Genomic DNA, 11,432 nt, shown 5'->3' on the forward strand with positions numbered 1-11,432 from the left:
TGTACTTTGTTTCTCGCTTTAGGAACTCCTTCAAGTTGTGGGAAGGGGGGTCTTCATTAGGGAAAATCTGAAGTGCTTATCTTTGACACTTCGAACCATTGTTGACAGCTCGACGATGGGATCAAGGTCGTTCATCTCTAATGCCTCATTCTCAAACCTCTACACATATGCCCACAACCTCTCTCTAGGATTCTGCTTGAAATGCATTAACATTACTGTCGTCTTTTGGCACCTGCGGCTGGTAACAAAGTGAGTAACAAATAAACTCCAAAAACTAGTCCCAACTCTCTACGAACTAAGGTGGCAGCCCGGAATACCATAGCCTAGTTGCTTTCCTAAAAGTAGTAGGAAAGGCCATGCACATGCTAGCTTTCAAAGCGTCATGAAACATCATCGGAGCTTGGAAGATCTCCATATGATCTACTGGGTCACCCATACCATTATATGTCTCAAAGGTTAAGTTCCAACAAAATCTCTAGAACAAGGGGGGATGCTTTGGCCAGGTTGGGTATGTTACTGGTCAGCTTACTTATTACTTCTTGGTGAGCGACGTCAAGTCTATCAGGGTGTTCCCTTCACTCACCACAGTTACTTGCTGGTGAATGATGTCGGTGCCTCCTGAGCTGCCCAGATGCTCGTGTTGATCCGTCCTGCAGGAGGAGTTTGATCTGCTCATTTCCCTAGAGACATACGAACCTCGAGCAGGTGGATCTAGCTACTAGTAGTGCTTTTCACGTCGGTCCTATCCTTCATCTCCCCCTCTCTTTGTCCTCTATCCCTGGTGTCAATCATGGTGAGATGGAGACCTATCTCTTCGTTCAAGGTGCCTTCCATTGTGCCGAGCTAGAGGGTCGACCGGTGAAGGCGGCGGTGGAATTGGCTGGTGTTGCTGCATCTACTGGATGAGCTATACGACTTAAGTTTTCTGAATTGGTTGTATTGGATGGTCTCCATGAGGTGGTGGCTATTGTTGGTCCTTATATGCTTCCATTGCCGCATCTCGCGTTGCTTGCCTAAAAATCTATACGAGCTCATCTTTTGCATGAACTTTGAGGTTCATGTCCTTAACAATGTGAACCAGATCATTGAACTCATCTTGGAGTCCACCTGCAAAGGAAGAAGAAAGGTCAGAGGGCCCAGGGTGATATCCCGGGCTTGCAACTCTGATGATCAAGTTAGTGCACCGAGCTATCCAAGGGGTAGGTGAGAATTTAATGAAGCATAAAGTATGAATTGAATGCTATTTAGACCTTTATATAGGTTTCAGAAGCACATCGTGAGTGTATGTGTTGGATAAGTGTGGGACATCTATCATACCTCAAAACACTTGGTATTTGGCCTTGAACACTTGGGGCTTGACCAGGATACCTAGAGCTTGGCTTCAGGACACCTAGAGCTCTACAGGCCACCTGGAGATCAGTCAGGCCACCTGGGGTTTAGCCAGGACCACCTGGGGCTCAACCAGGGTCACCTGTCAGGCGACATGGCCACCTAGTGCTCGAGTATAACATGCTTGGCTGACTTGTGTGCCATGTTATGAATTCATGGTGTGGGGTTGGGACCCATTGATTGATGGAGTGTCTTACGTGTCAAGCATTCTATTGCACGGGCTGCCAAATGGTTGCTCTTTGGACACATGGTAGAGTTTTATATATGCTTGCCTTTGATAGCAATTCGCCTCAATTGGAACTACTTCCTCGGCACTCGGCTCAATTGTCGTTTGAGGTCGCTCTTAGACCAGGACTTTGCAGGGACTCGGGGAAGCTCGTTCCAGGTTGCACATCTCTTGACGAGACAGGCTCACAACCCTTGATGTGATTCTCCTTGACCTAAGGCCGCGCTAGGCTTTTGATGTCCAGCTTGCGAGTCGGTTGACAACTCTCCTATGGATGCCATGTGTCTAATTACTCGGAGGTCGGTTTTACTCCCATCATATATTTTTATGTTGACGCTTTGGTGAAGGTGGATTTGAGAAAGGCAAAAGCGACAAGAGGGAGAGGAAGGGATGGGTGAGGTCAGGCTTCGAGTTAGTTCTCCAGCGAGTTAGGGTTGCGAGTCTTGAGTTTACATTTTTTTGTAAGACTGTGTAGATCGCATTTGCCATTTAGGTTTGATATTGGAGATCGGTGTTTCTTTGTCTAGAGAAGTTGTGGGGTTGTTCGATCTTCTTGTTTTTTGGGCGGTGGTTTGGGGAGCGCTTGTTGCGAAATTCTCTTTGGCGTCTTGGGTGCTTTTATTTTTTGGATTTTTTATTCGGATCTGAGTTGGCTATGATTCTAGTTTTAATGTGCAACTTCCTAGACCTGGCAATTGGATTGGGTGGATCAATTTCGGGTTGGGTCAAGGTACTTCGGGTTGATTTAAGATCGGGTTGAATTTCGGGTTGGGTTGTCAAGTGCTAGACCCTAACCCTAAATGTTCGGGTTAGGGTTGACCCATGGGTCAATTAGGGTCATCCCAAAAATAATTGAAATTTAAAAAAATAAAGAAAAATTACATGAAAAATGTCAAAATTAAAAGAATTAACCTTAAAATTCCAAATATAAAATAAAAAACTTGAACATTTAACAATAAAGAGTAAACAATAAAAAGTAAAGACTAAATAGAAAAAAATTAAAGAGTGGAAACTTCTAACAATGCATAAATAATCCCAATTAAACTTGACAATCGGGTTAGCAGGTCGACTCATGACCCAACCCAGTTTTTTTTGGGTTGGGTCGGGTTGGGTCATTTTCACATTCGGGTAGCTAAATATGAGACCCTAACCCTATTTTTTTGGGTTGGATCAACTTTTTGCCAGGTCTATATCTACTCTTGTTTCTCTTTCCATAAAATTTTCTATTTATTTATTAAAAAAAGTTTGAATTTTCCAAATTGATTTACCATGTGCATATGATTCCATTTGCTAAAGGACCTGAATGGTCAAGCCAAGTGGGTCAGTTAGGTCATTTGACGAAGAGACTGTGAATGACCAATAGAATCTTCCACGTGGCAAGTACAAATTTCATATCATAAAAATATTAAAACTTACTTTAAATGGTGGTGACTAGCTATTACTAGGTTAAAACACAGCACTAACACATAAGGTGGGGTACATCATATATGACGACCCTTGCCAAGTTCATATATATATACATGCCAAATATGCCAGCTAAAGAATAAGTCGTGTTTACGGGCCGGGTCAAGTCAAATACAATCAGATCATGAGGTGTGTATATTAATTAGTCCTTGTGAAATTCCACCAGCTAGCGTTGTGACAAGTGACAAAACCTACATACATACGTACGTACATATATATATATTACGTACATTCATGCTTCATGCATGCATATAATTGACACGTCTGTAGTGAAACATCTAAAAGCTGATGGTCTGACATATGTTTCATCACCATGGGTGTGGCGTTTGAAACTTTGATCCAGGTTCAGAGAAACAACCGTACCCTTACATAGATAAGTATTTCGATCGGTGAATCTACAGTGTCGAAACCCTAAACCCCATTTAATATGTGGTGGCTTGTAAGCTGTCTCAGCATAGCTAGGGCTCGTACATATAAATATGGGCATATGTAGCTTTCAGGGGGACGGGGGTGTTTCTTTCCCTAGCTAGCTAGTTTTAACTTGTTGGATCTTGGCTGTTCATAATTGTTCATCATTTTAAGCCTCTAAAGATTGGGACTGTGTAAAATACTAACATCGATCGATCGGTCATTGATTTGCTTAAAACCTTGTTGAGAACTTGGACGATCGAGAGAGAGAGAGAGAGCATGGAGAGTAGGGCAAGATTAGGGGGTCTGTGGGAGGTGGTGAAGGAGATATTTTGCCAGAAACTCCTTACTTATTATCTACCTTGTTCTTCCGTCCTACCCAACCATCTGTCTGGTCTTTCCGTCATCGTCACCGGCGCAACCAGCGGTATCGGTCTTCATACGGCAAGGTAACTCCTTTTCTCTCCCTCTCGATCAGGCTCTCACTCACATATATATTTATATATACAACAAAAAGCTAGCACGCCCTGATGATCAGTATCTTAATTTCTTCATTCCTCGGCCATTTTCTTAATATATAGTAAGCATTTATTAGCTTGCTCTTTTCTAATTCCATTCAAACAGACAGAGCAAGAAATATGCATCTTAGATTGATAGAAGTGTGGCTACAAATTACATGTTTTGAATTTAGCAGTGTTTATTATTAGTTTTGTCAAGATAATGTCAAGAAGAACAACTTCTCAATTTCTCTTCTCAAAATGAAATATAGATTATAGAAGTTTCTGTCTTGGTTCCTTTGAAGAACACAGTATATAGATAGAAAGAAGAAAACAAAAAAAACCCCACAAAAGAGAAAAAGAGAAAGCAAAAGTGGAAAAGCTTATGTAATTTGAAGATGGCGTATACAGGCAAATAATGATATTACAATTTGGGTCAGTAGTCATCAGTGTGTTGATCTCTCCATGCAACAGGGAACTAGCAAACGCGGGGGCCCACGTTATCATGGCTTGCAGGAACACCAAGGCTGCAAGCGACATAGCACGTCAGTGGACGGTAGAGGCGCACTATAGAAAAGTTCCTAATGTTGAGGTATCGTGCGCCCTGGCTATAAAGTGCATGCAGTAGAGTAGTAGTATTCACTATTCAATATTCCACTATAGTTGTTTCATTCTATCAGTTTAATTCTTTTATTATTATTTTATTCAGACTGACATTGCTTAATCACACAGGTCATGGAGCTGGATCTCCTCTCCCTTGCCTCCGTCCGGCGGTTTGCCGAAGTCTGGGAGCAACGGGCGGTGCCCTTGCATATTTTAATCAACAACGCCGGAGTTCTACTGATGGGAGGTAATTAATAAATAAAATTTTAGTCTGTGTAGAAGAAGATCTGATCTTTATAACAGCGATGAAAGAACCAGAGACCATGCATTGCCATCATCGGATTGTATACTAAGAGAAGAGTGACATGGGCAAGCCGCTCCAGGTTCATCAACAAGTTTTTCGGTTGTTAGAAACATTAATTAATTAATTTGTTCTGATTGATCTGGAGATGATCAATCCTTTTCTAACAAGAAATAAGTTGTTTTAGAACATTGTAGATTCTGAGAAGGGTTGAATATTGTAGATTCTATAGCTGGGGGAAATTTATGACATTTTCACTCTTAAGAACTATAGTATATATGTCCCAGAACTTTCAAATAACTATTAAATTTATTCTCTTTTATAAATTCTTTTAACCCTAAATAGATCTGCAAAATTCTATTTTTTTTATTTTCTTTAAAAATATTACTATGAACGGTATTCTAGTTTATATATTTTCTTTGTAAAAAAATTTAGGATTCTGAAAACTTCCACTGTTTTTTACAATTTTATATAGCACTGTTTCATCTACTAATAAATATATAATTGTTATTAATTAAGAATTATCTTCTCTTTTTATTTCTTTATCTCCTTATTTGCCTTTTGGGTTTCTAATACTCTACAGAGCCACAGCAATTTTCAGTGGATGGGCTCGAGCAACATATGCAAGTGAACCATGTAGCACCGGCGCTGTTGACTCTCCTTCTCTTACCCTCCCTACTCAAAGCTCCATCTTCTCGAATTGTTAATGTTAATTCTGTGGTAATTCCTTCTTGCTTTGTCTTATCCATTTTAAATTATAAGACGATGAAATGCTGAAGAAAAAATATATAATTAGTTCAACCAAGGTTTTTAAAATCGGATCGGATAGGAAATTGTTCTTGCGACCAGTTCGCAGGGCGAATGAACGGCCCATTCTGATTTAAAATAATAAAAAAAAAAACGGCCAACAACAGATCAACGATTTGACTGCCCGGATCAGTGGGTCGCTGACAAAATTAATGGTTTTTGTCCAAAAAGCAAATTTAGAGTGAAATGGAACCGATTATCTAACCGGTTCCCATTTTTCTGATTTAACCATCCGCTCCGATTTAGAAAACCATGAGTTCAAGCCTAGGTTGATTAAACTAAGTCGTGCAAAAGGGTTTAATCCCCCCTCTCTAACCTATTTTTGTCTGTTAATTAAACCTTGCATTTCCATGTTCTCTCTACTTTGCAAGACGGTTGACTGGACCCATCAAACAGATATTATGAGGTTTTTTTTTCTAAATGATAATCATGGATTAACGCTTACAAGGGATGAGAGTTTTTCTTTTACACAATTATCTATTATTACTACCAAATAATTATAGTGGGAAAAAATATTTTGAGTGTTGGGTTTGTATGATTAATTCCTGTTTATTTTACATTCAGGTTCATCATTGTGCAGTCATGGAGCCCAAAAATTGGAGGGGCAAGGTTAAAGAGCACAATTTCAGCAGCATGAAAGCATATGCAGCCAGCAAACTTGCACATGTAAAAGCAATTAATGCTCTCTTGTTTACTTATATGGATGTTATCAACTTCACAGAAATTACAATTTTCATTTGACCAATGCAAAATTATAGTTATAATTGGTTTTCAATAAAGTTGATGACCTAATTAATTTCTCTTCATAATAAACATCTTTTAAGGGCACGTCTATTAGGTTTTGATACATGCATAATGATATATTTGAGTTGAGGATAAAGTACTTTTCAGCCTTCTTATAATAATCTCCTTTCTACTTCTAATTAAATTATTTATCTTTCATTTGATACAGCTTATGTTTCTCAAGATATTGGCTAACAGTCTCTTAGAACAGAAGAGAGCTTCCATTCAATGCATTGCTGTACATCCAGGAATTGTCACCACCAAATTGGTAAGAGATTTATTGTACTTTGATTTGTTATGGAAGATCGAGCTAATTAGCTGATGTATTAATTGAATTTCTTTTCAGGTTCCTAGCTTCCAGAAGAAATCATTCTGGATGTTTGACCCTGCTGAGGGTAATGAACTGTCACTTCGATGAATGCCTATATATATATATATATATATCAAATTTACCATATATTAGCTCAAATAGATCAACCTCTAACTAAACCTCCCTCAATGAACAACTTCAATGTGAATTATATTTAGGTCCCATTTGATTCATGGGAATAGGGGTTTGAAATCGGAATTGGGATGGGCCATTCTGGTCCCAATAGTTTGGTTGGGTGGAATCGGAATCCCATTTCTATTTATGATGGAATGCCATTCCCTTCCCTTCTTCCCTTGGGAATTAAATCCCATTCCAGTTGATTCCAATTCCCATTCCAATAATTCTTGTCTGAACCAAGTAGACTATAAGAATAGATCATTCTGATTCTGATTCTTACTACAAACCAAATGAGCCCTTACTAATTGATTTGCTTGTTAACTTGTTATACACCTATTCTAGGAGCAAGGAGTGTCCTCTTCTGTGCATCAAGCGATCAGGTGGCTGACGACCTGGACAATGGTTTTGCATACTACTCATGTAACTGCAAACCAGGAAGAGTATCACCCCATGTAGCTAATATGGATTCATGCTTGGATGTCTGGAAGAAGACATTGGAGATTTTGCAATTAGATGATAATTATCTCTCCCAAATGATCGCAAATACTAACGAAAAACTGAATAAAAATGTATAATCATCTGTCTATATTAATTTCCAACGTCTGTTATTTGTTCTCCAATATCTATGGTTCCAAAACTTCAAAACCCTTTAATAAAGGGGTAATTACTTGTACCCCACCTGAGCATTCAGTACTTACCATCCCTTTGGTTTACCTCATAAGTTATATACCATTTGACTATAAAGCTAAAGGAGGTTAATGGAAGAGATAGAATTAAACAGAGAATAGTTATTTGCACTAATACAAATGTATGGGAGTGCAAACAGAGAAAAGGGTTGTTAGTAAGAAGGTCGACATTCTAGCTTCTTCCAGATGTCACTAGCTTGGAAAGAAGATTAATGAAAATTTAGGGAAGGTTGGCCAGGCAAAGGCAAAATCTAGGTTGAGCTTGGAGTCTTGGGTCCTTTAGGGGTGAGTATAGGTTAGTTCAGTTCGATTCTAAGGCAGAACTTAGAACCTACCTTATAAGAGTCGGTTCCAGGTTTTTAAAGCAAGAACCTTTCTTGCCAATGATCTTTCTAATGATGAGTGTCGGGGTTCAAACCAAAATACCCTCATTACTAGCTCTCTGAGTCGGTTCAGATAGGATAAACCAATGTTTTAAAAATCAATCGAGAAATAGAACCATTTTGACCACCGGTTTTCGGGTCTACAGTGTGACCATCTAGGAGTGGTTTGATATACTACTTAACATTAGATTGGAATATTAGGATAAAAATGATGATAGGTATATATTCTTTTGTGAGAAAAAGAGAGATAGGTGGCTGTCGGCTGAGAAAGGAAAGAAAGAAAGGAAGGAAGAAAAGGAAAAAAGGAATAAGAAGGAGGAGGAGATGTTCACCGATGATGATGACAGCGGCGGTGACAACAATGGTTGTGATAGATAGCAATGGCAACATTTCTCCCTTGACCCTTTCTACTCTCTCTCTCTCTCATCTTAGTGATCTCAGATTTGAGATCTTGTCTCAATCCCTCCCTGTCTTTACATCACTTTTTTTTTTCTCTGTTAATGATCTTTGAAATAAAAAATTAAATATTTTATTAAATAGTGAACCGCTGCTTGGGGTCAAACGGTTTAGTGACTCGACCACCCAGGTCAGCAGTTTTCTGACCATTTCAATTGTTTTTTGCAAAATAATGGTTCAAGGTCAAAATTGAACCAATGACCTGACTAGTTCCTAGGTCAAACAATTTAACCGTCCAATATGGTCTGGTTTTCAAAACAATTAATGGTGTAAACGCCTACACCTTGATTAAAATCAGCCTAAGTGGTATCACAGATTATCTTTTTGTTATTGTTGCAATAATTGACTATTTATATCTTCTATTTTCTATATTTTTCTCTTTTCTTAATGAAATTTTATTTTACCTTAAAGTTATGTTTTGTTTGAAAGAAAAGGAAGAGAAAGAAAGTGAAACCTAAGAAAGAAAAATTAAAATTAAGGTTGTATTTGATTGCAGTTAAATTTTATTTGCAATAGTACAAATGCATGGGAATATAAATGATAAAAAATGCAAATTCTCAATTAATTTACTACATTTGTACTGAAATCAAACAAAATAAGCTAAAATTTAAAACAAAAATAAGTAAGAATTTACACTCAAATCATTTGCACTACCATCTTTTTACGTTAGTGCAAATTTATTTGAATTGCAACCAAACACAGCCTTACGAAAAGGTTTCCCTTGCTTTTCTTTCAAACCAAAAACAGCTTAAAAAAAGTAGTAACGAGGGTATTCTGGTTCAAATAATATACAACACAGTACAACAATGATAAAATAGGAGAATCTGGCTATGTTACCAAAAAGGTATCATACCTGAAAAGCTAGCTTGATAATCAATCAATTGGTATTCATCCAAAATCCAAATAAGTTTTTTCGATATAATAAAAATTTCCAAAACAGATATTTAATTTGAAGAATTTTAAAGGTTAATTAGGGATTCATTTGATTTACAATTGAAATTAGAATGGGAATTCGAATCAAAATTCATTGGAATGGTCTATTCCCCATCTGTTTGGTTCAGAAAAAAATCAAAATCAACTAGATGGGATTCTCATTCCCTCATCCCGCGGGAATGAGTATCCCCAAATTTTCCCTGCTCACACACTTTTATTTAGGGTGAGTTTCGGAGCGAGGTTAGGGTGGAGTGGACAAATACCACTCCCACCCCAAAACCCAGTCGGTCAGAACCATGACATGGGCGGGTCAAATTGCCATCCCTGCTTGTAGATCGTGTTAGTGGCGTAGAGTGAAATAACTATCTTAACCTCATCTACAAGGGGTGAATTTTGACAAAGCCGAGGCATAAGCACAGTTAAGTGAGGACCCATGCGATGCATGGGCTTTGTTAAAAGAACTTGAGGCAAAAGGAGTTAGGGGTGCAGCTTGAGTTGGTCTAATCGGATTCCGACCCAACACAATCAAAGATTTTGCATAGGTTGGGCTTAAGCTTTCAACTTCAAGCTGGGCTTAGGCTAAAAAACTCAAGCCTAACATAAATTCAGGTTGGGCTTGGGTTGAGGCCTTGGGTAGTACCAGACCGATTTGACCAATTTAAGCCCGCCCAACATTTTGTAATATACATATCTATATATTACAAATAATTCAATATATTTTACCTAGAAATTGGGCTACAAAGCTCAACACATCCAATCCCAAGCCCAGCTCAAGATGTTGGGTTAAAGCTCAAGTTAGGCCTAGGTTGGCAAGAGAAAAATTACTGGTAGTTTTCAATAATTACTGATAATTTACTAATATATAACAAAAATAGAATGACAATAATTACTGATAATTTACTAACTTAGCCCCGAGTTTACCAACTTATGTCCAACCTGAGCTTAACCTAACATCTTGGGCTAGGTAAATTATATTGATAAAATTGGGTTGGGTTGAGTTTAAATTACCCGAGGCCTCAACCCAAACCCAACCTGAGTTTAGGTTAGCCTTAAGTTTTTTGGCCTAAACCCAGCTTGAAGTTCAAAAACTCATGCCCAACTTATGCAAAAGCTTTGGTTGAACTAGGTCAGGCTCTAGTTAGGCCCAACCAACCCAAGGTACACCCCTAGCTCCTTTTGCCTCAAATTCTTTTAACAAAACTCGGGCATCACAGGGTCACCACTAATAATTAATAGCACTAATTTTAATTTATAGTTACTAATAGTAATATTAATTACTAAGAATAGAAATATTTTATGGTATTTTTAATTGTTCACAAGAATAGTTAATAATTATTTTTAAATTTTATAATTAATATTTTGAAAATATTAATAAATTTATAATTATAGTTAATAATATTCTCAATCAGGAATTAATAAATTTTATAATTCTTAATTTATAAAAATATTTCTATATATATTACTATTATTAAAAGTAATAATAGTTAATTTAATAATCAATTTAATTATTCATGAAACAATTATTAATTTTAAAATTTTGATAAATAAAACAATTAATTATTTTTAATTAATTAATTAATAAAACAATTTTTAAATTTCTATATATATAGATATGTTACTAATTAATTAATTATTAATTATTAAAATATCACTAATATTAATTACTAAAAATAGTAATATATTTTGGTATTAAATTTTGGAAATTTTTAATAAATCATGGATATAAATAATAGATTTTAAGTGAATGCACTTTTTTAATTAATTTTGGTAAGCTATTAGTAAATTGTCGACAATATTAGTAATTAATCCAAAAAATATTACTAAAATGAAAATTATTAATTATTAAAAATAGCAATATTTTTTGAAAATTTTTAATTAATCACGAAAATAATTTATTTATTTTTTGTATGAGTTATAATAAAATCAATTGAATTTTTTAATTACAAACAATACATAATATACCATTCAAAGAGAGAGAGAGAGAGAGAGAGAGAGAGAGAGAGAGAGAG

At 36.7% G+C, this 11,432-nt stretch overlaps 1 protein-coding gene across 1 annotated transcript; it reads left to right on the top strand.

Annotated features, from left to right (window-relative positions):
- The first annotated feature begins 3,533 nt into the window (after positions 1–3,533).
- On the top strand, positions 3,534–7,643 carry LOC104610803 (dehydrogenase/reductase SDR family member FEY-like). The gene is made up of 8 exons (XM_010277591.3): positions 3,534–3,936; positions 4,459–4,576; positions 4,717–4,834; positions 5,472–5,608; positions 6,260–6,361; positions 6,648–6,746; positions 6,825–6,873; positions 7,308–7,643. Exons 1-8 carry the CDS (start codon positions 3,767–3,769, stop codon positions 7,538–7,540), a joined length of 1,026 nt encoding a protein of 341 aa, XP_010275893.1. The 5' UTR covers positions 3,534–3,766; the 3' UTR covers positions 7,541–7,643.
- Positions 7,644–11,432: the final 3,789 nt, after the last annotated feature.

This window comes from Nelumbo nucifera, chromosome 4, assembly GCF_055504915.1.
Source record: "Nelumbo nucifera cultivar China Antique chromosome 4, China Antique-T2T, whole genome shotgun sequence".
Classification (NCBI taxonomy): Eukaryota; Viridiplantae; Streptophyta; class Magnoliopsida; order Proteales; family Nelumbonaceae; genus Nelumbo; species Nelumbo nucifera.